This window comes from Pangasianodon hypophthalmus, chromosome 15, assembly GCF_027358585.1.
Source record: "Pangasianodon hypophthalmus isolate fPanHyp1 chromosome 15, fPanHyp1.pri, whole genome shotgun sequence".
NCBI classification, from domain to species: domain Eukaryota; kingdom Metazoa; phylum Chordata; class Actinopteri; order Siluriformes; family Pangasiidae; genus Pangasianodon; species Pangasianodon hypophthalmus.
Window position 1 is genome coordinate 17,144,791 of NC_069724.1, and position 26,300 is coordinate 17,171,090.

Consider the following 26,300-nt stretch of genomic DNA (forward strand, 5'->3'; position numbering starts at 1 on the left):
AGAGAGAGAGAGAGAGAGAGAGAGAGAGAATTTGATCAATTATGACTTTCTTTTAGTTAATAAAAAGTCATATTTACACTTTTTTTTTTAATCCACGTGTGAACAAATCTAAACTTCATTATTAAGGTCAATTTATTTGGAAACACAGAAAATGAAATGTCGCTTCTTTTTAAATTAGATTTTGACTGTAGTAGATTTGGTTTTAATCCATTATTTGCTGCAATATTACCAAATATTTTGAAGTGTATGTGAGTCAGTGGGCTGATAGATACTGATACAACAATGGGCTACACACACACGCACACACACACATTTCACCCCATTATCAGGAAAAGGAAATTAATTCTAATAACTTCCTGTTTCCTCCATATTTTTAGTTTCTAAACACTGAGCTGTACTTTTAGTGAGCTGTAGGAGGAGTGAATAAAGACATTTGTGTGTGCGTGTGAGTTGTATATTTTGGTAGATGTATGTAGAAGTATAACTCCTGGCACTTCTCTTTTTTAGGGAATTCAGGGACCACCAGGAAAACCAGGAGCACCAGGAAAAAGGGGACCACAGGTGTGTATGAGTGTGTTTGTTTGTTTGTGTGTATATGTTTGTGTGTGACAAAGACCTTGCCCCAGGTATAAACAGGAAAAGCTGTGTGTAAAAAGTTGGGTGTAAAAAAAAAAAGGTTTATAAAATATAGCATACATAATATAGCATGTTTATAAAATAGCATCCCATAAAATGTCACACATTTTTACTGTGTGTTAATTCCTTCATTCCAAAAGAAGGAAGCAAAATTTTGGATCTGAGAGACATCATCTTAAAATGACAACCGTTCCATAGGCTACACATGGTGAATGAACACAGTTGGTTTGTGACCATATATCTGAAGGATGCATACTTCCACATTGCAATAGGTGTGGAGTATAGGTGATTCCTCCACTTCTATATACACAGAGAGATTTACCAGGTCAGAGGCCTTCCCTTTTGTTAGCTTTAGCACATAGGGTGTTCGCAAAAGGTGTGACACTTGCCCTAGTCTGTCTAGTCTGCCCTAGACAGACAGACAACAGACAGACAACTGGCCAAATCTACAGCTGTGACTGTTATGGTTGACACTGCAACACATCCAACAGACTATGCAACCCAACCGGTGTCGTTCATAGCCTACTGACTGTTTTTTTTTATGTTACTGATGAGTCCTCCCTGCCCCCTACTGTCCCAGATGAATGGGTCACTGTGGCACAGCAGACCATTCTCCTTGAAATTATGGGTCTGGCCCCAGGGAGCGACCCCAAGATACTGGCAAGTTTGCAAAGGGTCAGACACATTCTTGTGATTGTGCATACTCACTGAATGTATTTAGGTGAGTCAAAGTTTTCTCACTAATGTGCAAAACACTGGGAATTAACCCCTCATCTTGCAAGGTTTTTGTAGAATCACCTTGAAGCATCTCTTTCTGGATTTACCCTAAAAGTTGAAGTGGCAGATTGATAGATTTTGCCTGGGAGAACATAAAATATTTGAGAAAAAAAAAATCTTAAAGGTGAGGAATGTTTCCAACCTTTACACATAAACAGTGGTCCCACATCAGGACTTGGCCTTGGTGCTAAGATGTTTGCATAACTTGCCATAAATACGAATGGAAGATGCAGATATAAAGTGGCTTTTGCTTAAGACAGCTTTTTTTTGCTGTCCATCATTCAAGTGCTATGTGGAAGCAACTGCCAGTTGGCACAACACTGACCAGGTGTTTGTGTGCTTTGGGGAGCACCATAAAGGGCTCTGCTGTCTAAAATCAGGTTAGCCCACTGGGTAAAGGAAGTAATTGCGTAAGCATACTTGAACGCAGGTCAAGAGGCACCTTTAAATTTTGACTCATGCTATGTCTACCTTTGATGCATGCTAGAGGAGTGTTACTTGCAGACATATGTGAAGTGGCAACATGGAGTTCACTGTCTACTTTCTCCTGATTTTACAGACATTTTGTAGCCCATAAGCTCTGTGGTGAGTCTGAATGATTCTCACCCCCAGTAGTGAAAAGTATCAGACTGCTGAGTAATTCATATCCAAAGTAGAGTACAGTAGAAACTGCAGTATGCAAAATGTGCAGTGTGCATACTTACGTGTGTGTATATCATAAAACAGAATATTCATTATATTGCCATTAAATTATTGTAATTATGCGAGATGATTATGAGACAGAGAATGAGAAAGAAAACATCAAAGAACACCCATTTCAGTGTTTGACCACTACAGGCAAGCATACACACAAACACACAGTTCAGGGTCTCACCCTTGACCTTTGGCTAAGACACATGTGGGTGTGATGTGTTTCATTAGCAACTGTTACTAACGTGAACTCATATACCCATGTGTCGAGACCAGGGGTCATATTAGGCTGTGTCATCCTGTCTGCGTGTCTTGTGTATATGTGTGTGTGTGTGTGAGTGTGTGTGTGCGTGTGTTGGTTTGTTTGTGTGTATATGTGTGTCGCCTATGTGCGTGTTTGTATTTGGGCGTATGCCATTAGAGTTTGAAAGGAGCCTTGTCTAAGTGAAGATTTTGTGAAGTGCACACACTTTCAAAGTCACACAGTTTGGCATGTTTAAGATCTTTCTGTCATAGTCAGTTCCCATCACTGACCTTGACCTCTTGTTTGAGCTCTGGAACCAGGGAGGACATACAGGATCACTAGGACAAATGTCATTGGTTTCAGTGTTTTGACCTAGCTTCTGACTTGGACATAAACAGAAAATCTGTTTATGTTTGTGCTTGTACCTCTTGCTACTTTCACTATGATGATTTGTGTTGCAGGGACCACCCGGGCCACACGGTAATCCAGGAAGACCAGGTCCCCCAGGTTTAAAGGTATGCATACTCTCTCACTCTCTCTCTCTCTCTCTCTCTCTCTCTCTCTCTCATCATCTTTCTTTCTATTTCCTTTTTATCTATTCTTTTAGTCAACTCCTCTTTAACTCTATCTTGTTGTTCATGCGCTTTGTATTGGGATTGAAAGCCTAGATTAGTGCAGTTCCAAATTAAGGTTGGTTCATGTGTGTAGGAATGTATTCTTTCTGGGGACTTTGTGGGGACCAAATATCCCTGTTTATAATTATGAAAATGGAATGGATTAAACTTGATAAAAAAGGGGGTGCATAGCAGGGTGCATGTGCTAACAGTCGGGATGTGGTTCTCTATATTTATATTTTTCCTGTCTCCATTAAAGGCAACAAATCTACTTATGTTACAAATGATTAAGTAAACAAAACATACAAACACAAAGACACACAAAGGCATGCTTTCACAGACGGTTTGATAGTCACAATGTGTCAGAGTTTACAATACCTATTATACACCTCAATCCCTGAAAACCTCTCAGCCCCTATGTCACTGTCTGTCTTTTACACTTTTTGTGCCTCTTTTTCCAGGGGAAGAAGGGTGACCCTGGTCTTTCACCTGGAATAGCCCCTAAAGGAGAGAAAGTGAGTGAAGAACGCCCCTACATTGCCCTTTATTCACACTCTTCTAAGATATTGGGAAGTCCCACAACCTAGCAACAATAAAATAATCAGAAATGTCTTTGTAATGGTGACTGTTGCAGAGTTTATTTTTGTTTAAAGGAGCTTAAAGAAGTAATGGTCTTTTTCAGTGAAGGCTTGAATGTGAGGGCTAAATCAAATTTGACTAATTTGGGGTTGAATCTCATTGTGTAGGCATAGCCAAAAATCTATTATGTATACACAGGAACACATACACATGCTTCCTAGTTTTCTTTAAGGTAGGTGCTTACAATTCCCTTTTGGTTTGGAGGTAAATGAGGAAACAGGAGGCAGGCTTGCAACAACTCAAAAGGGGCTCTTTATTCTTCTACTTTCACTTTTCAGTGATTTTATTTTACTGTGTACATATATATATATGGTGCAGTGCTGCTCAGATCTCTCTCTCTGGCTTGTTATGGGAGTCCCTGAAAGCACAAACAGACACACAAAAGTAAACTTGGGCTAATAAGGGACAAGGGAGAATCATCACGCATTACCTGCCGGTTCAATCGGCCTCCTCTCCATCCACAGCTGACGCTCGACCACGCCTTCGCCACCACAAACCCCCACTGCGTGACTCAAATTTGAATTTTTGAAGTGCCAGATACGAATGAGTGATCCATGCGTTTTCATCCTTTATGCAGTGGAGCCATTGGAGCGGGGCATGATTGGAACACAGGATGAAAGGGTGCCCTAGCAGGTAGTATTAGAGGGGGAGGACCACCCACTTGATGGCCAGACACTCCTTCTTGATGGTGCTGTACTTGATCTCCCTCACTGAGAGTTTCCGGCTGATGTACAGCATGGGGCGCTCCTCTCCCTCCACCACCTGGTACAAAACGGCCCCCAGCCCTCTGTCCGATGCATCAGTCTGCAGAACAAAAGGGAGAGAAAAGTCAGGTGATTGCAACAGCGGGTCCCCACACAAAACTGCTTTTACTTGGCAGAAAGCCTGCTCACATGGCTCCGGATCTGGCGCCACCTTTTTAGTGAGGTCAGTCAGCGGGCTGGTGACGTACGAAAAATTAGGTACAAACCTTCTATAATAGCTAGCCAGCCCTAGGAACTGCCTCGCCTCCTTTTCGGTCTTGGGTCTTGGGCAGGCCACAATCGCCGCTGTCTTATCAATTTGGGGATGCAACTGCCCATGACCCAAATGGAAGGCCAGATACCATACTTCCACCTACCCAGTTGCACAATTCTTTGGGTTCACTGTGAATCCCGCCTGTCTCAAGGATCTCAGGACAGCCCTCAGATGTTGCAAATGCCGCTGCCAATCATTTCTATAAATGATTGTCATCCAAGTAAGCAGCAGCAGCATATGCATTGTGCGAGCGGAGGATTCAATCCATGAGACGTTGCAACATTGCTGGGTCTCCAAACCACCCAAACGGAAGGAAGACAACCTGGTGTAATCCAAAGGGAGTGGAAAAGGCAGTTTTTTCACGAGATATTGGAGTCAAGGGAATCTGCCAATACCTTTTAGTTAAATCCAATGTCGAATAAAAGCGAGCTGCGCCTAACTGATCAAACAATTTATCAATGCAAGGCAACAGATATGCATCAAATTTAGACAATGTGTTGACTTTCTAAAGTCCACACAAAAAAAAAGGACCGACCCATCAGTTATGAGCAAACAAAATCATCGGGCCACTGTGCTGTGGAACTCCTTTTTTTTGTGTTCAGGCAACCGGTATGGATGGCTGCAAACAACCACACCTGGAGGAGTCTCAATGTTGTGTTCTATGAGGTCCGTGCATAGAGGCGAAAACACTTCGGAAAATTCCTCCTGCAACCTGTGCTCTCTGGGACGGTGAGAGGTGGTCTCCACAGGGGACCAGGGTGAATTGGGCCACACTTTTTAGACTCCTCCCTCTCTCGAACCACCATCAACAGAACCATAGGAACTGCCTCTCTCCACAGTTTCAGGAGATTGAGGTGGTATACTTGAAGTCCATCTATCCATTCGCCTCTATCCATTCGCCTGACCTCATAGTCTACTTCTCCAACTTGCCGTGTGACCTCAAAGGGTCCTTGCCACTTTGTGAGTAATTCAATGTGGGTAGTAAAATGAGTATTGTATCCCCTGTGCAAATTCCCGTAGCCGAGTACCCCTATTATACAGCCAGGATTTAAGTTTTTGCACCTTTCTTGTGGGATGGATAGTAAATGCTGGTGTGAATCGATTTAATCCCCAATAATTCATAAATTTCCTTATGTGTCTATGACATGAACGTGGTGCCCTAGTCAGTCAGGATCTCTTTTGGGATCCCGACTCAGGAGATAACATGGAAGAGTGCCTCTGCAATACTGCATGCTGAGATGTTGCTTCTGGGTATTGTGCTGCATAATCCACCGGGACTAACAAAAAGTGATATCCCCGCGTGCACCTTTCTAATGCCCTGACGAGGTCCATGCCAATTCTTTCGAAGGAGACCACGATTAATGGAAAGGGGCACAATGGTGCTTTTGGGGTGGCCAGCATATTCAACAGCTGACATTCGCGACACACTGCACACTAGCTGCGAACATCGCCTCAAATGCCCAGCCAATAAAAATGAGCCATTAAACCGTTCAGTGTTTTATCCTGGGCCAAATGCCGAGCCATGGGATTATGATGAGTCGCATGGAACAGAAGCTCTCAATGGCTTTTTGGGACCAACAACTGGGTCATCTGTTCTTTAGTTCAAGTGTCCTGCATCACCCGATATAACCTATCCTTAATAATTGAGAAGTAGGGGAAGGAGAGCGTAACATTGGGCTGAACTCATTGACCATCAAATACTTTCACTTGAATGTGTGCCTGAGGGTTTAATTGCATGTCTACTCCAGAGGGAAATCCCTGAGCCCTTTCCACCCTCCATGTCTTCGTGATACGGAGCTGACGTCGATGGCCCAGGCAGTGCCTTCTCAGCCAAAGCTGCGCACCTCGCACACCATGCCTTGCTACTGCAGTACCCACCAACACACATTTCCCTCATCAATGTCTGAAAACCTGGCCAATTTGTCCCCAGAATTAGTGGATGGGTGAGGTGAGGACTGACCACTGCCTCCACTCTATGCTTTTGCCCCCAGAATTGAATAATGACTGGCACCAGCGGATATTTGTGAACATCCCCATGCACACACCTCACCTTCACCATCATTTTCCAATGCCCTGCATTGAATCAGGCTTTGATGGATGGTGGTCTGGTTACACCCCGAGTCCGCTAAGGACTGATGTGTACTACCTTGTATACTCACTGACATGTGGTACATTCCTGCTTGATCGGGGGAGGCTGGAGGCTTGTCAAGGATCTGGATCAGTATTCCTGCTTCCCAAGGGGAGCGCTGATCCTGGAAAAGCCCAGGTTTCCCACGACGCCGGCAGTCCTGCCCGGGCTTTGCCTCAGTCCAGGTGGGCGTGGAAGGTTCTACCTGTGGGGAGAGAGGGGGAGTTAGGGGAGACATCCAAGGTGAAGGAGAGGAGGGAGGGGTAGGGAAACCCCAGGACCGGGGAGATGGTTTCGGGGAAATTGGCCAGAGTGCAGGGACAGGAAGAGGGTGAGGAGAAAAAGGGGGGAAGGGAGAGAGGCTGGGAGAAAAGAGGGGCTCATCTGCCCCCTGATATGCTGCCAAATGGTCCTCCACCAGCTGGATCGCCTCATCTAGCGACGCCGGATGGTGGCACTGGACCCACTCCGCCATCCCCTGCAGTATTCAGGTGATTAACTGCTCCAGCATCACTAGGTCGACCACGTTCTCGGTGGCATGCTCCTCTGCCAGCAGCCAACTTCAGGAGGTGTCTATGAGCTGCTGGGTGAATATGAATGGGCGGCCGATGGTGCTGTTCGGGGGTGTGGCTGACCCGTTGCAAGATGGCCTGCTTTAGGTCTGGGTACTCCAGCAGGTTCACAACTGGAAGTTGTTGGGCTGCGAGCTAGGCTTCCCCTAACAGTAGGGGCAGAAGGTGGACCGACCACTGTGACTCTGGCCAGCCCCACTCTTTAGCGGTACTCTCGATGAGCTCGACAAATGCCTCCGGGTCGTCCTGCAGTCCCATTTTCAAGAGCGTGACATGGGGAGTAACCGCCAATTGAACCAAGCTCCGTAGCACCTGCTGGTCCTCTGCCTGAGCTTGGAACAGGGTCTGGAAGCTCTGCTCCTGCTCTGTTCGCAGCTCAAGGATGGCCTGGTGTTGCGTCTGGTGGGTGTGGGCCAGGGTCTTGATGATCTCCGTGAGTGGTGAGGACTCCATGACGGCGAATCTTTCTCAAATCCTGGGTTTCAGCACCAGGGTAACAATTCCCTTTTGGTTCAGAGGGAAATGAGGAAACGGGAGGCAGGCATGTGACAAGTCTACCTATGTTACATGCCTGTTCGACCTGCCTTCTTTCTGTCCACAGCTGATGCTCAACTACACCCCCGCCGCCACATGCTTCAAATCCATAATCATGCCATGTCTCTTCTGAATAGCAAGCACGGTGAACCGAAAAGCTGCACTTACCATTACCATTACTTTTGTTCAAATCACCTTTCATGGAATTGTACTTTGATTGGTCAATGTGCGCTTAGTCTATTTACTTCTAGTATCTCCTTCGAAGGCATTTAAAAAAATTCTCTTGAAAATTAATTTTCGAGGAAGTAATCCACCTCATTCCTGTTTATTTATAGCATTTTTATATGGATTATTATATTATTATTGTTTTATATGTATTATTTATTGATATAACAAGCTTAAATAGATAGTCACCAAAATGGACACTAAATCTAAGGGGTGTTTCTCATCAGTCAACAATAGACTTTGCTTATTGATGAAAACTACCAGGTGATAGGTATGTGTAATATGCCTACATCATTGCCTATATTAACAAACATTTCAAAATCACTAAAAAAATTTTTTTTTCATAAAATTACTTGGATGGAAACATTGCTTTGTGCTCAGACTGATCTTTCAAGTACTCAGTTAGACAATTAGATTTTATATGTAAATTGTGCAAGACAAGAATATAAATTAAATTCTCAAGTCATTCTCTTAGATGATTTCCTAGCATTGCCTATTGAGTTCATTGCTCTTAAGATTTGTGTTTGTTTGTAGGGAGATCCTGGTATCATTGGTCCTGTTGGTTTACCTGGTGTAGAGGGTCGAAAGGTAGGTAACAAAACTGCTGACAAAAAATTGCATATAATAGTGATGGTGCCTTTTATGCTCTCTCTCTCTCTCTCTCTTGCTCTCTTGTGCATGCTTTTTCCCATGTTTTAAAAGTTCTTTATGACTCACTTTTATATCTCTGACATATCCTCTGTGCTTCTCTGTATAGTCATATTGTAGTGTCTCACTGTGTGTATGTGTTGTCATGGATATAACTGTAAACGCTGCAGGGAATCCCCACTGAAAGTTTTACACAGCTGTGATGCAGAATCAGAGACACACACATGCACATTGCAGCTCATCTTGATTTGACACACAAGATTTGGAAAGATTTTATCTTTCCACTGCTTTATCCTGCTAGTCTAACAAACCTACAATAATTGCCATTTATCTCCTGCTGCACTAATTTGATTAACCTATAACCTCGATTATCTTATCTCCACTTAATCAGAGTTTTTTTTTAACAGACCGTTTTATTTGAATAAAATGGTTGCCCATGTAGGCCTATCAACCATGTGCTATAACATTTGAAGTCTGCTTGTAATAAGTTGTGAAAGTTTTCATTATCCATACCAATCAGATTAGAAAACTTCCCAAAAAGCTCCATAGGTTAAAACTAATCCACATTGAGTAGGGCTAAACTCAGTATGTTGGCTTGGTATGTTCACATTCTGTGATTTCTGCTGTGTTTCTAGAATATTATTTTCCTATTCATGCATTTGATTTGTAAGTTCTATTTTCTGAATATTAATATAAAGCTAACTTTCAGTGTTAGCATGTTTGAGTTTTTTTGGGCAGAGTATCACCTACAGAGCTGGAGAGCATTCTAAAACAAACCCTACAACCTCAAGACACAAACAGTATTACATTTCAATGTCAAAACACTTTTGCTTTCACCTCACCTAAAAAACAATTGTGCTACTTTGTGCACTATTAGAGTTGAAACCAAAAAAGCCACTTGGCAGTGTCTTTTTAAAAAACAAAAGTATAGAGTTGAAATTCACCTCCTTATTATAATATGCATCTGCGACACAATTCTAATGATGCCAAATACTTCACATGACCTTCCTTTTGCTGTTCTTTGTTTTGAATACAGCATTTTTAGGGTCACAGCCTAGAACTGCTCAGTCAAGTTACTGTATTTATGAATTGCTTTGGCACATGGTCAAATATTACATTACACACAAAATATTATCCTGCACAGTTCTTTTAGCTTATATTCCTTTATATGAGCTGAGAAGCTAAAAGCTAGTACATGAAGTGCCTTTCAGTTTTCACACAATAATACAGAAACTGAGCATGGAGACATTTTTTTTAAAAGTAGAATATCACAACAATATCATCATATACTTGTGATTTAATGCAGTATTGCAGAAAATACAAAACTCACTGACTTTAATTAAAGTACTGCTACTGTAATTAATAATTCACTAAAAAGTTAAAGTTATTAATTAGTTATCAAGAAAGAGTAAAGAAGTCATCTGGTGAAAAATTACTTGAGTAATTACTTTAAAAAATACTTTTAATATGTGTACAGTTGACACCAAATAATCCAAAAATATTCTATTCTGTTCTTATGTTAACTAATCAAGTGAGCTATGCTGAAGTGAACACCACCTTATCAATAGTATATAAAGAATGGTAATATTATCTGGCTAGCTAATTACCCTAATGTTAGGGTTTCAGTAACTTGCTAGGTTTGTTAACTAGCTAGCTAGCTCATGTTAATTCATATAAGTTTCTAGCTACATAATTAGCTATCTAGCAAAATTGCCACCTTACACATTATGCTGAGCATTACCTATTACCTTTCAAGGAATACACTTGAAGTGTATGTGAATGTGTGTGTTCCTGTGTGCGTGTGTGCAAGTGTGTGTGTGCTTCCGTTGAAAACACTGATGAGAAAAGCAGCCAACCCTCAAAAACACAGCATGCAGTGTTTAATTTCACAACCTTGGCTGAGAGAAGAGAAAAAGACAGAGAGTGTGTGTCAGTGTCTGTGAGTGTGTCTTTGAATGTGCATTTAAAGTACATGTTTTTGCATGTGAATGGATTTCCAGACACTGGCAGGTCAGGAAGAGTCCTGCCAAGACATAAATAACTACACATTTCCCACTGCGCACACACACACACACACACACACACACACACACACACACACATTTGTCATATTATCCTTGTGAGGACCTTTCACTAACATAATTATTAATGCAGCTAATTAATGTGATGCCTACATCTAAATCTAATGCTGACCTTAACCTCAGTAACCAAAATGACTTTTTGGCTCTTTTATTCATTTATTTTTAAATAGAAGCTGCAGTTTTTGTAGACACACACACTTATGTATGTACACACGTGCACACACACAAACACACACACACACAAGTATGCACACACACACACACACGAACACACATATGTATGTACACACATTCACACACACAGTGCTACATTTAAATTTTACTAATACATTAAAACTGTCTCTGAATAACAGCATTTATCCTACTTCTTTCATATTAGTATTATTTTATTATTTGTGTCAACAACAGATCACGGTTCAGCTAAAGTTTGCTAAAGTAAAAGTTCACCATAGCTCTGTCTTGTCATGGAATACAATTGTACTATCGTACTCATCAACAGACCCCTATTGTTCAACCAATGTGTGGCTACAGTGTTTGTTTCAGAAGAACAAAAGAAAGCTGAACATTATTTCTCTGTTCCTGTAATAACAGATCTATCCTGCTGTATTATAGACCTGTCACATGTATTAGCCATTGGCTGACGGAGTACCCAGATTTTTCGTTTTGATGTTTTACATTAGGCTCACTTGTTAGTTATTTATTCCAAAATTAGTAACAATACTTCAAAATTTATACAACTTTTTGATTATGTCACATATTTTTGACAATTTTTCTTTTATTTTGAGTCACATGTAAATGAAACATGGATTGTAAAACGATGTACTTTACCAGGGATTATCTAAAAAACATAGACTTAGTTTTTTTGTCCTACTGTATCAGAGTAAATAAATTTGTACATTGTTACAACAGCATTTGATTAGCATTAGGATTCATAGGCAGCTAGTAGAGAAGACAAACACCCAGATTACTCTTTGTGGATTTTACTTTTGATGCATAGTTTCCATTCTTGCTATAGATCTGCATTGAGCTTAAATTATTTATGGGAACATCCGCTGGAAAACATTTATATCTCAAGTGTACAAGTAGCCAAGCAACTTGAGACACACACACACACACACACACACACATATATATATATATATATACACACACACACACACACACACACACACAATGTCACATAACAGGATGTTGAAATGTATAAACATCAGAAAGTTGCAGCAGTGTGCATGTGAGTATGAGCATTCATTTTTTTTTTGTTTCATTTTTTATTTTTACAGGGGCAAAAAGGCCATCCTGGACCACCTGGTCTCCCGGGAGAAGCAGTGAGTCCTCTCTCTCTCTCTCTCTCTCTCTCTCACACGCATACACCTTCCTTCCATTGACATAATTATTAATGCTATGACTACACTTAAACCTAACCCTAATCTTAATCTCAGTAACCAAAAGGAAACCTTTTGCACTTTTATTATTTTATTTTATTTTATGTTATTTATTTTAATAAAAACAGGTTTTGTAATTAATATTTTGAGTAGTGTGTCACCCTCTTACTTCATCCAATCCAACAGTACAGCACTCATTCACCAGTGAATAATTGAAGCGCACATTCATGTACATATGCCATTATAGTTTAATATTTTATTTTATTTTAAATCTCTCTCTCTCAGGGGGAGCAAGGGCCTGATGGAAGTGCTGGTGCCAAAGGTTATCCTGGCAGGCAGGTGCAGTAGATCTTCTGCCGTGAAGTGTGTTTGTATGTGTGTGGGTCTGTGTTTCAGAGTGTTTGTGTTGTTTGTGTTGTATGTGTTTATTTGTCTGTCTATTTCTTGTCTTTCTGGGCCCTTGATTTACTAAATGTTTCTGCAAACTTTCACGTGAGCAAAATAGCATGTCTCCTCCATTTTTGCCTTAATGAATATGGAACTTAGAGCATTTCTACAAAAAATGGCAAAATACAGGTAGAATTGATGCAAACTGTTAAATTTAGTGCTCACAGTGTGATTTACTAAACCTCACAGCCATTTTACAAATGGTAATTACGTGAGTAAATTAGTATGACCGATGGGCAGGGATTAAATTTGCGTAAATGTTTCCACTATTTGATGACAAAACATGAAAAAACAGTTTCAGCATCACAAGCTAATGAGAAAAATTTTTCAAATCATTATAAAATAATACCATAATAAAGTTGATTTCAGATTTGCACCTCTGATGCCAACAGCTTTTAAAGAGAGTCTGTGAAAAGGTCTTACATGCTTATTGATCTTAGATGCTTATTTTTTTACTTATTTTTCTGCAATATTGCATCAGTAAAAAAGAGTGATTTTTAGATTTACGAATGTTTTTTTTCCCCAAATACATTTTAAAGAAAAATATTTGTATCTCAGTAAAGAAAGTAACATATTAAAAAAAGATAATGAAGGCTGTCAGGGATTACCTGCAAATGCAGAAGCAAGTATGAAATTCTCCAGAAAACCTGTGGCAGATTCTCCAAGATTCTTAAACTTGCCAGCCAGTGTTCTCATAAAACTATATGAAGTATACTTGAGACTACTGATGCATTTTTAGAAAGCAAAGGGTGGTCACACCAAATTTTGACGTTGTCAGTAATCAGTTATATACTTGATGTGTATGTATGCACTATTCCTGGAATAATGCAAACACGGCACAACTATCAAGAACATACTAATTAATTAAAGAATTGTTTTCTTCTCATACTTTGCACCTGACATCATTTATGCAATTATTCTTTGTACAGAACCAACAACATGCCCACAAACCGTGCACGCAGTTTATCAGATTGCACATGATTCAGAGTTTAAATCTGTGCATCCATTAAGCACCAACTTGCCTTTTTAGTTCCAGCTACATAAATGTTTCCATCTAAATTAGACATTCAAATTCACATATAAACTTCAACAAAAATATGCTGGACTACAATGTTCAATTTTAGAGTCACAAGAGTAACTTATATTAACACACCCATCTAGTGACAGTAAGTTTTTCATTAAAAGTTTTTCATAAGTAAGCAATTTTTTTAAAAATAATATGCAGTATGTTTGTCTATTGTATGCATGTGTGTTTCTCTGGATCCTTCTGTGTGTGTGTGTGTGTGTGTCCGTTGTATTTGACTGTCATTGATGAAGTATCAGAAGGTTGATGAGTGATTAGTCATCATCATGCTTTCAGTGTCAGTGAAGAAGTAACCACTGTTCTGAGATTAAAGCTGCTTTTGGTTTTAAGTTTTATAATGATTAAACATTTCAGGGCTGTTTAAATATCCTGTTTTTTTTTTTTTTTTTACTTTCCCACTTGGTACTAGATCACTATATAATGCATAAAGCCAAAAGTTCTTGCGCAAAACATTCTCTATTCATTTCCGCATCTTGAACTCATAATGGTGGTGATAGGAAGCCTCTGCTATCATTAAAACAAAAGCTTTGTTTTTATACCAAAAGAGAAATTGAATTATGGAATTATAAAATATTGTTTTTCATTCTTCTTCTATCATCCAAAGTTCATATACAATCAGATCCATAAATATTTGGACATTGACAAAGTTATTATTTATTTTAACTGTTTAAAGGAGTATATTGGAGTTGAAAAAAAAAAAGAATGAATATGATCTCAAGTTGCAGACTTTCAACTTTTCTTTGAGGGTATTTACGTCCAAATCAGGTGAACACTGTAGGAATTACAGCACTTTTTATGTGTGGTCCCCCCCTCACCCACCCCTTTTTAAGGGGCCAAAAGTAATTGGGCAATTTTCTGCTCTGCTGTTCCATGGCCAGGTGTGTGTTATTCCCTCATTACAAGTAAGCAGATAAAAAGTCTACAGTTGAGTAATAATTCACGTGTGGCATTTGCATCTGGAATCTGTTACTGTTAACTCTCAATATGAAGTCCAAAGAGCTGTTACTGCTAGTGAAGCAAGCCATCATTAGGCTGAAAAATCAAAACAAACCAATCAGAGAGATAGCAAAAACATTAGGTTTGGCCAAATCAACTATTTGGTGCATTCTTAAAAAGAAAGAATGCACTGGTGAGCTCAGGAACACCAAAGACCCCGAAGAACACAGAAAACACATGTGGTGGATGACAGATGGATTCTTTCTTAGCCTGGCAGAGCATCACCAGGGAAGAAACCTAGTGTCTGGTGATATCACTGATTTCAAAGGATTTGCAACCAAGCATTAAAAAAATGACAACTTAATATATTATTATGTTAGTTTGTCCAATTATTTTTGCTCCCTTTAAAGGTTAGGACCACATATAAAAAAGTGCTGTAATTTCTTACACTATTCACCCAGTGTAGATGTATATACCCTCAAATTAAAGCTGAAAGACTGAACTCATATTCATTATTTAATTTAAACTCCATACAATATACTGTGGTAGATAGCTAGAATATTAATGAACCTAACTTTAGAGGTGTAAAAATTCAGTATAGTTTCCAGTTTCAGACAAAAGTCCTTCATCAGCTGTACAAGCAGAGTGCTTCTGAGGCTGTAGTAAACTGTAGTAAAACCAGTAACATATATATATTTGAAATATAAATTTGGTCTTGCATGCCTGTTGTATTAGTGTGCCAGTAAGAAAAGAAGAAAAAAAAAAAACGTTATAACTTCCAAGCATTTAAAAAAAAAAAAAACTCAGTGTCACAGAGAATTTGTTTTAATCAATAAACCACATTAAGTACTAGACATTTTCGACAAAAATATAACCAGAGAGACAACTGCAGCAGGAGAAGGACTAAAAGGTCTTCAATAACAAACAACTTGCCAGCTGTTTTCTTCCAGTAATTGTTTAATGTTTTAATGTATTAATTATGCAAACTCCATTTCCAGCATTTGGGGACAAAAAGCAACTAGCGTATGACAGCCTTCCATACACTAGATGTCAGTAGAGCCCTATATTGATAAAAGATCTTCCTGAATAATCAACACACATGCACACATATGGACTATAACCATCTTCAACAATCTATTTTTAATTATAATCCAAGAGATGTTTTACACTAGCCTGTTAGCTGATCCTTCATTCGGAGGATTGTAAATAAATGTCATAAAATAAAAGGGAAATGTACTGTATGTGTATGTAACCCAAAATAATGGAACAATAAAGCAGAACAACATGACGTCTGAAACTAGACATGCCTAGTCTTGTTCATAAACCATTTAAATGAACTAGTGAACAAAAAGATTTACAGATTTCTTGGCATTGTCATCAGGCTATTTTGTGCTTGATGAGAATATGTGTTGTGCTTGATGCGAATATGTTGTGTCAGAACCAGTGGCGTAGACAGTTGTTTTTTTTTTTCAATTAACACCAATATTCACAGAGGAAATAAAACTGTAAACTAAATTTACTAAATGAGAAAACTAAAACTAAATGGAAAATGTTTCAATTTCTTGCTCAAATTCTTCCTGGTCCCTCATAAACCTTTTTACATATTTGTACTCAGATTTTATTCTCCTTGCTGGTGGTGCAGCTCAGGACCTGTCCACATGTATACAGATATTTTTGACAACATAGTTCACATTTTGGCATCCCATTCACACGGAAATGCCGTTGCTGGTCACTGAAAATAATGCTTTTTGAAAACACCCGCCAAGGAGGAGAAATTTTAAAAGCACATTGTTCTAGGACTTTATCATGGCGATTAATCAGGTTATTACTTTGTGGTCTGTAATTTATCATTTGATTATGTTAATTTCGCTTTTGTTTTATTATTACACCCTCATTTGCAGGAGCCTGAATATAATCTGCCCTGTACTGCTCTTGAATCCATTGTTCCGGCAGTAGAAACCACACTGTAAATGAAGATTTTAGATAAAACCAAAGTGTAACATTAAGCAGTAGTTATCATCAGGCCACAAATATAATCCTTGTATTTTTTTTTTTTTTTTTTTTGTAATGTTTGGCCAACGACAGCCCTGACCTGGATAAAGCGGTTACTGAAAATGAATGAATGAATGAATGATGTTGCTGTTCACTTAATATTATTCTTGACTCATTCTTGACAATTTATGAGTCAATACAAATCACTTTATTGCCATGTACACCGAAGTACCGTGTCATTCCTCAGCACTACACACAACATTACAGACAATACAGACATATTTAAAGCTACAGATAGAATGAAATACTATCACTATCTAACTGGATAATGCTCACTTGAGCAGTTTCAAAATGTTTTTGCCTTTTCATGTGGAGGGAGATACTTTCAAAAATGATCTTTGTGTGGATGGGATTTTTTTTTTCCAAAAGGGAAAGGTAAAAACTACATTTTCAGAAATATCTGTAAATGAATGGACAGGGCCTCAGTGTTACACTGCCAGAAGCCTTCATGCAAGTCTTCAGGTTTATGGGTTTTGATTAAAGAACTTTACAATGACTGTTACTACTCCCCAACATTTGTATTGGTAGAAGGACCCAGAGGCTGAAGGTTTTTGTACACATGAAATTTGGATCAGGAAATGCTTGTTTGGCCTGGAAAGGTTTATACAATCCGTTCTTGTAATATAAATTAGTTTTAACAAATTAGCACTTTGGACATGATCCTGATATATTGAACAATGCTTCCCACTGTGCTACCATTGTACTATTATTTGTGGAAGTTTCTATCAGGTCTTTTAAAAACTTAAAAACATTAAATGTGATTAGTATGTTTAAGCTCAAAATGTCACTCGTTGCATATGTTAAAAATATCATCGATTCATTTCTGCTCATTTTTGTGAAAGGTGCCAATAATTCTGGAGTTGACTGTACTACTGTATTTCCATGTTATTGACAGTGACATGCATTATAATGTAACAGAATAAATCACATTTTAATTATAATTGCTACATTTCTTTCTTTCTTTCTTTCTTTCTTTCAGGGTCTTCCGGGTCCCATAGGGCCTCGCGGGCCAAAAGGCGCTCGGGTGAGTGCAAAGCTACTTCCACTTTCAACACTGTCTGTAGTTTTCATCACCCCCAGCAATGTAACCGTGGCAACACATTGGGCTGTAACATCAGATTTGGTCTGTGACATCCATGGTTACTAAGCAACAGGCCTGTCGTCTGTGGTTATTATAGGGTGTCTGGTGTTTCTTCTGTCGTCCAGCTTGTAAAATTAAGCAATTTGACTGACTTTGCTGTAGAGACATTATTACTCTCTTTCTCTGCCTTGCTCTGTTTGTTCTTACTTTCTGTCTTGTTCTCACCTTGTTTTTCTCTTCTACTTTACCTTACCTTTTCTGTCGTTTGTTCTTATATCCATTGTCCTTCTTCTTTCACTGTAGAGAATACACCATATCAAATTGCTTTCCGGACTGTTGCTAAAGCCATAAGCCTGTGTGTGTGTGTGTGTGTGTGTGTGTATGTGCTTGTGTGTGTAAGTAGAAGCCCACTGTTCGTTTTGATGCTTTCTGCTACTCCAGCATGTATGGAAGACGCACACACACACACACACACACACACACACACACATATACACAAGCTCTTTATCAGAAATGGTTCCGCCCCTACTGACTGGAATTTCCTGTTTAAAATCAGACTGAGGCCCTGCTGTCTTTTTGCCCAAACCCACCAAACACACACACACACACACACACAGCCACTGGAGGTAACTTCACAATCAACATGAAACTAGTTCTTATTATTATTGGTCAATGGTGAGCTCCAGTCTGGTGTGTGTGTGTTGTCATTATACTTGTTTATCTGTGTATGTGTGTAATAATTACATCTCAATTGTTTTTATAGGATGTGTGTATAATACAGTTGTATGTGTATATGTGTTTGTGTGTGATCATTCCACCTTGGGAATTAATGTACAGTATGATGTGTGTGTAACATAAATTAGTGTGTGTCTATGGGTCTGGTGTCTGCGTGATCAGTAAATTTCAGGTGCTAGTATAGTAGATACACTCATATAGTTTCATAGGTTATAATAGTGTGTGTGAGCATATGTGTATATTTGTGTATGAATTTCTGCTCCACAGTCAGCATGGCACGGCGTGTGTATCCCTGGCGTGAGGGTATGTGCCCTTGGACTACATTGTGGAGGCCAGCACCATGCAGTCCATGGGCATATACACTTTCCTCAAGGTTTACCTCTTCAGTGAGACCCTCCACATGTCCATTCATCCTTTCATCTTCCCATCCATCCATCTCTTCTCTTTGTCCTGCAAATGCATGAAAGATTTTAGATAGTCTTAAAGTTTTTTTTTCTGTTTCTTTCTCTATGCTCCCTGGCCTTCTCTCTCTCTCTCTCTCTCTCTCTCTCTCTCTCTCTCTGTAGGGTTTTATTGGCATCCCAGGCCTTTTCGGTTTACCAGGACCTGATGGTGAAAGAGTGAGTTTGTTCTCTTTTTCTTTATATTTACGCACACTTGCTGAGGTTTCATATATGTTTTGCTAATTGAATCTTTACAAAAATAACTTATTCGTTTACTTGAGGTAACTTTCTAGTCCTCCTAGGACTTGACATTGTTTCTATGGGCTCTTTCACACACTGTAGCATATTAATAATGACCTTCTGTGTGATAAAAAAATAACCCAAAAGTGATGATGAAAAATTGAGGACTCTAAACACTAACATTTGTTGGAGAACAGTAAGTAAATCTTAGTAGAGTAGAGTGTAGAGATATAGAATAGAGAGAATTGTTATTGTAGCCATATACAAGTATACAGTAGAACTAAATTGCATTCTCCAACGCCTTGGTGCAATCCATTCTAGAAAAGTGACAACAGGGCGATACAAGATAATAACCAGACAACATGTAGCATAGAGGTGTAACACAATGCTATTATCTGTATGCTATTATCTGTATATTTGTTTAGTGATTTAAATGGGAAGAGGGTCTATACCAGAAAGTTTTTTTTTTTTTACCAATTTATCATGGACACATTGGAAAACTGCTAGAAAAAAGACAAACAAATTATAACAACAAATAGCAATTTGCATTATATATCTTTATTTAACTTCTGATCTAGGCGTCCTGTTGAACTTTATGGCAAGCTTTCTATCTTCTATGTAAAGTGACATAGTAAGCAATAATGGGCCTCATTTATCAGTCTTTTAGCATGTTGTGTGTAAATGTTTGCGTATGCCAAACCAAACAAAAATTTTCTGCCAGATTTACAAAAAGTTTCAAAAACACTGATTTTCTTCGTACTCGTATGCGTGTGTTGATCACCCATAAAGTGCAAAACACGTTCCTATCACAGCTCATTTGCATTTAATGACGCGCACAAAATTCGAAATAAGTTCAAGTGCACAGAGAGCTGGGAGCACGAAATGAACAATGAGAGTGAAGGCTGTAATGCAGAAGTGGAAGTTTATTTTTCATATTCTTTAATCAATGCCAATGATAGACAACAACAAATTTTCTCAGTTAAATTATCTACAGTTTTCTTGGTTCAAGACCTAGGGAACTAGCATGGGGAGGTTTTTAAGGGTGCCTGCTAAATGCTGTAAAAGTCATAAAAATAAGTCATTTAAAACTTGACAGTATATTCCGTATATAAAAGTGCAGTAATACATGCAAATTATATGATTTGCAATCAGTGAAGTCAAGTTTTACATTAGTTAGTCTTCTTATGCATAAATTTACACACACCCACTCAGGAATAGGATATGAACATATTTCTGATCTTACAGGATTTTCATGAATTCCAAATTTCTTGTGTAAATGCACGTATGAACAATTTGCAAAAAAATCCATTCGTATCCAGCTTGATAAATGTGGCCCAGTGTCTTTCCCATATCACAAAGTTATTTATAGTTGACAACAATAACCATCTAATAACATTTTTCTCAGATTTACTTTAGTTTATGGGGTTTGTTACATTCTCTTGTTAAATCTGGGATGCACTCACTGTGTTGCTGCTACTCAAGATGGGTTCCTTTAAGCAGCATTTCTTTATAATGCCTGTATGATTTTTTTTTATACATGAAAATACTTTTAATAATGATGGAGAAATATTATTTATAAAAGATGAAAAACATGCATAATGAACTTACAAGTTAAAGTTTTTAAAATTAATTAAGTGACTATTTTATGGGATCCTAGCAGAGGTATGCTGTCCTGTGCACAGCGCACAGTCCACACGGGATATGTGGAGCAGTGGCTCAATAGATAAAAGCATATCTTTTTTGTTTGTACAGAAATATAGTAGAAATATGGTTTTATTCTGGAGCTCAGTAAGGCAGGGTTTAGGTTGGGCTACTGTAGCAAACCACTGATGGAAAAAAATAATAGTGCACCTCCTATTGTAGATACTGCAAATCAGAAATGCACACCATGATAACTTGTTTCCCAGACAAAGAACGAGAAAAAGAAGAAAAATGTGTCTACTCCTTCCTAATTCGAAACATTTTGGGCGAGTTTCAAGTCTTTTTGTGCAGTTTTGAGTTTTAGTTGGGGTGAGGAATTTTGCTGAAACCAGGCAACCCATACGAAAGTAAAAACCTCATGCTCACACATATTTTTTTTGTTTCATCCTGCAGGATCCCACTCACCATGGACATACCTAGTCTGAAGCGTTCTTGCAAACTTTCTAAAAAAAAAAAAAATAACACCAAACTGTAATCCGCATGCTATTTGTGTCTGTATTTGCATTCAGTTAGGACGCATTCTCTGTTTAATCCGAATAATGTATTCGTATTCAGTTACATCCCTACTTTAGTGTAATTAGGAAAAGTTAAATTGCAAATACACAACAAGATACAAGACAATAAATACATGATGAGCAAACAAACCAAGTACAATAAGTACAAACAATAATTACAACACAACAGTTGTAACAACTATATACAGTAAACAGCAACACAGTGGCAGCACTTTGCCTTCATAATACATAAATAACACTGGGTTTACTCATTACGGACACCTTTTAAAATGGTTTCTTGGACAGATGTGAGGCTTAAGGGGCAGCTAATAAAAATTCAAATTTAATGTTTCCAATTAGGCTCAAAGTAATGGGAGCATAGTTTTTCCGTATTTTTTTTTCTACCAGGTCATCAGAGGAGAGTTTTTCACTGCAGGTCAATGTCGTTGTGTTGCGGATGAACTGTCTGTCAGGATTCTCAGGATTCCCTTGTGATAGCAGTTGCTTAGAAGTATGAATGCTTATATATAGTATCAGGAGCATTCTGCTCTCTGTGAAGAAGGATAATGATGTAAAGTCTGAAAGAGAACAATAACACACACACACATTCTTTTACTGGGCTCTAAGAACTCGCTAATGACAGAATAATTAGTCACATTGTCCTACAGGTAAAGCTTCTAACATTAACAGATAATTGCTAATTAATTAATGCAACCATTAATGTAACAATATACAATTAAATCCCCCTCTCCACTCCACTCCTCTCCACTCCTCGCCCCCTATCTCTCTCCTTCTACATATTTTTTATCTTGTTATTTTTTTCAGGGTAATCCTGGTCCTCCAGGGAAGAGGGGCAAGATGGGTATGCCGGTAATGTTTAATCTTAGCTTTCTCAACTCATTATATGTGTGTGAGTGTGAATGAGACAAAGAGAAGGAAACATCGTGCTTTGGCTTGTTTGTGTGTGTGTGTGTGTGTGTGTGTGTGTGTGTGTGTGTGTGTTATATGCCAAGCCCTCACACATGGTATTAACATCCGTTTCGGGTGATACAGACGGACAGCCGAAACAGATAGCTTTTCACACCTGGCATTTCTTATGTCTTGAATGCATGACTACTTGTTATCAGATTGTTAGGCGACCAAAGAAGATACCTTAAGATTATATATAAACCTGTACATCAGTTTACTAGTTTATACATATATGTCATCCAGTACTTTTTTTTTTAGAATGTATTATGTGGGTGTGTGTCTGCTTGTGTGTGAGTCCCTCTTGCTGAGTCATCAGTAATATCTTCAGCAGAGGAAAGAGGGCTGTCTGTGTATTACTGGAACAGCAGTGGAGTTTGACCCAAGACACATGCACACACAGATACACACAGACATGTGAAATATGTACAAAACCAGAAACATGCTTAAGACTAAGCTGCAGTGTCAGCAAGTGTGTAGAGAGAGTGAATGTGTGTGTGCATGTGTGTGGGTCTGCTTTTCATTTAATTTATTATTTAGCACTCTAACTTTCTCCCCATGTTCCTGCAGGGTTTTCCAGGTGATTTTGGTGAGAGGGGACCCCCAGGAGCTGACGGAGAGCCTGTAAGTCCAACTTCATCCCTCCTTCTAAACACAAAACACACAGCAGATCCAATGAGAAACACATATGTGAGAAAAGACTGTCCAAGTGTTAAGCCTGTAGCCTAAAGTATACCTTTAATATAACTATAGGTTTAGATTTAGTGAATCCATGCTGTGAAATAAAGCTTGGCTTTGATACAGTTTCCATTAACTCCCAGTCAGAGCCATAAAAGACACTTCCTCTTTACGCCACTTAAAACTTTGGAAATTCTTTAGCTTGTGTTATCCCTCATTTTCATAGCTCTCTGTGGAGGTGTGTACTTGAGTGTTTGACAACTCTCTACATTCCATGTGCTTCACCAATGAAACATTAATTCCTCCCTCATGCTTAACTACAGAGCCCCAATGCTGACATCCCTACTTAATAAAAATTATGCAGGGCCACGACTTATTAATGAATGGAAATGAGATCTTACTGCGTGGTCGTGGCTTAATAAGGCGTGGGAACGAGAACATTAAGTTGTGGCCTCGGCTTAGTAATACAAGGTAATTAGATAATTAAGTGCAGCAACATCTTGATAATTTTTTGCTCCCAACTGGAAAGTGCATATATACAGGATATTAAAAACAAGCTGCTGCTCATCTGTTTTAGTTCAAATGTGGACACCAGAAAAGTTTACATGTATACTTTATTATTAATTACTCTACGTAACGTCTTTACTTAGAATAGAATGTTGGGTTTGCATACATTTGTTCAACTAAATTGCTTTCAGTTGCTTTCAATTCAGTTGCTTTTTATGTAAATATACGAATAAATTATAATATACGAAACAATAACCACCTCAGTTCTTCTACTTGCAATTAGCTAAAATAGATGATAAAGTAATGGGAAGAGCTGTCCTCTATCGTTTTTTAATATGAATTCATATTGAAACAGCTTTTTATCAGCCTCAGAATTTAAGACATTGCATAATTTTCAGAATTGCCACACTGAAATGATTTCATATTAAAGAACAATAGAGTAGAGGTCTTAGCATACATTATACATTGTCCATTTTATCTAGTTATTATAAATTTTAGAACTGGGATGTTCATTGTGTTATTTGTTTATTATACACTGGTTAGCAGTGTTTTACTTGAAAAAGCATATGCAAAATGAACATTGTATTCTAGCAAAAAAAATGTTCTTAACAGTAATTAATAATAAAGTGTTCATGTCAACTTTTCTAGACTCTACATCTTAACTAAAACAGATGAGTAGCAGGTAATTAATTCGTTTCCTTCTGAGGAAGCAAGACATATTGCATGTTGTCATTTCCTGTCCCTATTCATCCTGCCATTCCTGAATTTAAAAAAATATCATACTTCATCATGCCAGGGCTGGAGGAAGTGGCAAACGGGACAACCCTGGTGTGATGAATGGATGATCACTTTAGGAATGGTGGGATGGATGCAGACAGGAAATGAGAAAATGAACATGTTCTGTCCATAGAATGAAGCCCATAGAACACAGTACATACACATGCATAAATATGAATATAAATATGTACAGTATATGCCTGCATGTGCACACATCCACTCCTAAATGCACCTGGGTGTGCACTGATGCAATTTTTATCAAAAATGTACACAGCCAGACACAGTGAGCACAGACACACCCAAATGCACACACACACAGTTACATGCTAAACTTCAAAATCACACCTTCACATGCGGTCGTCTGACATGCAGATGGGATCGCCAGGAGATTTTGACCAGCTGTTGTTATGGAGCTCTATGCAGATAAACTTGATTTATGGAAAATTTTAAAATAATAATTAAAGCTCTTTTAATATACCAAAATTGCATTAGCCTAGATCAGGGATTCTCAAACCTTTTCAGACAGGGACACCATTAACTGTAAAGGAAATTCCACGACCCCCCACCTCTTCAAATATCTGCCTCATTATTTAAATGCGTAAGTAATTTTGTGGCTATTTATTACAGACATAGTGCTTTCTATTTCTGAAATTTCCACCAAGAGCGCACATTAGGTACAAGTTGGCCTTATTTATAGGCCTACTTTTTATTGAGGTTAGGATTATTTTCAATTTATGTGTAAAGTCAAACAGACTAAAAACTGTAAGAAGTTAATAATAAATATAATTTTAAATGGTGGGTTGTGATTTCCACCACTGTAACGAAATAAAACCCTGATTCATGAACCTCACATTGAAAACCACTGGCCTAAACTATTTATTTAATTTGGACCTTCTCTTTACTCCATTTTTACACCAGACCACAGCAGAGCCGCATCCAGTATGCTCCCAAGTAAATCAAATTTATACTGAATGTGTGCATGCACATATAGTTTATTTTTTTGTTCTAGAAAATGATTCCTCCACAGCCAACATATGCGGGGAGTGCACAGTGTGAAAGCTTTATACTCATTAACATAATATGAGAAATGCAACATATGACCTTTACTAAACCAACAAACTCATTGCTGATCCCATTTGCTAGCACTTTTTTGTGCAATGCAGGGCCTTTTCCAATCAGTACTGATCTCCAGCCCTCTCAATAAACATGGTGAGTGCAGACTGCCAAATAGCAACGAGACTGATTTATTCATATCTTCATATATATTTTCATATTCAAATAAGAACTCATTATGCATTGTAATTTCACTGTAATGCCCCATGAATTTTCAAAGTAGCAAGTCTATTAAAAAAGAGTCATGAGAATTTTGGGCTTAATATGGAGTAAATGAGCGAAAAAAAAGTTGAGAACCCAAGCCTTAACACTTAACATAAAATAGACAAAAACACACAAATACATTCAGACCCAAAACCTACACAAGCCACGTCTTGAGTCATACTCAAGCCACATTTATACACCAAAGCTTCCTACTCTTTGCATGTTTGAAACAGAAAGCTCATCTTTCTCTATGTCCTTCTTTCAGGGTGTTATTGGTGCCACTGGCCCTCCTGGAGTACTTGGATTGATTGTGAGTATATTAGTTATAAAATTTATTATGAAATTTGACGTGTACATTGTACTTTAACTTTCAAACCAAGCACACCAATGGACAGTAGAGCAACACATCTGTTACGTAAAAAAAATTAAGACTAGTAAAAACCTTTAAAATAAAAAAAACCTCATTGTCCTTCGATGCAGCATGAGCAGCAATTCTAAAAGATTTGTTTGGCTAGCTTCACATGTTTTGGAGGAAGCACGTGCTAGCCTTCACCCTCCCCAGTTGGTAGCTGTCATGATACAGGAGAGCTACCTGGTGGGTGGTAATTGGCAGGTGACCAAATTGGAAGAAAAGTGGTGAAAAATATGTTTGTAA

The 26,300-nt window shown here is 38.5% G+C and overlaps 1 protein-coding gene across 1 annotated transcript in view; it reads left to right on the forward strand.

Moving 5' to 3' along the window:
* The window catches only part of col27a1a (collagen, type XXVII, alpha 1a), an 81,081-nt gene that overhangs the window by 13,213 nt on the left and 41,568 nt on the right, over positions 1–26,300 (forward strand). Inside the window, exons 4-14 of the mRNA XM_034311275.2 lie at positions 508–561; positions 2,809–2,862; positions 3,423–3,476; positions 8,611–8,664; positions 12,086–12,130; positions 12,473–12,526; positions 17,686–17,730; positions 19,089–19,142; positions 22,226–22,270; positions 22,937–22,990; positions 25,911–25,955. Of these exons, the coding sequence (XP_034167166.2) occupies positions 508–561; positions 2,809–2,862; positions 3,423–3,476; positions 8,611–8,664; positions 12,086–12,130; positions 12,473–12,526; positions 17,686–17,730; positions 19,089–19,142; positions 22,226–22,270; positions 22,937–22,990; positions 25,911–25,955 (558 nt within the window). The remainder of the gene's footprint in view (positions 1–507; positions 562–2,808; positions 2,863–3,422; positions 3,477–8,610; positions 8,665–12,085; positions 12,131–12,472; positions 12,527–17,685; positions 17,731–19,088; positions 19,143–22,225; positions 22,271–22,936; positions 22,991–25,910; positions 25,956–26,300) is intronic.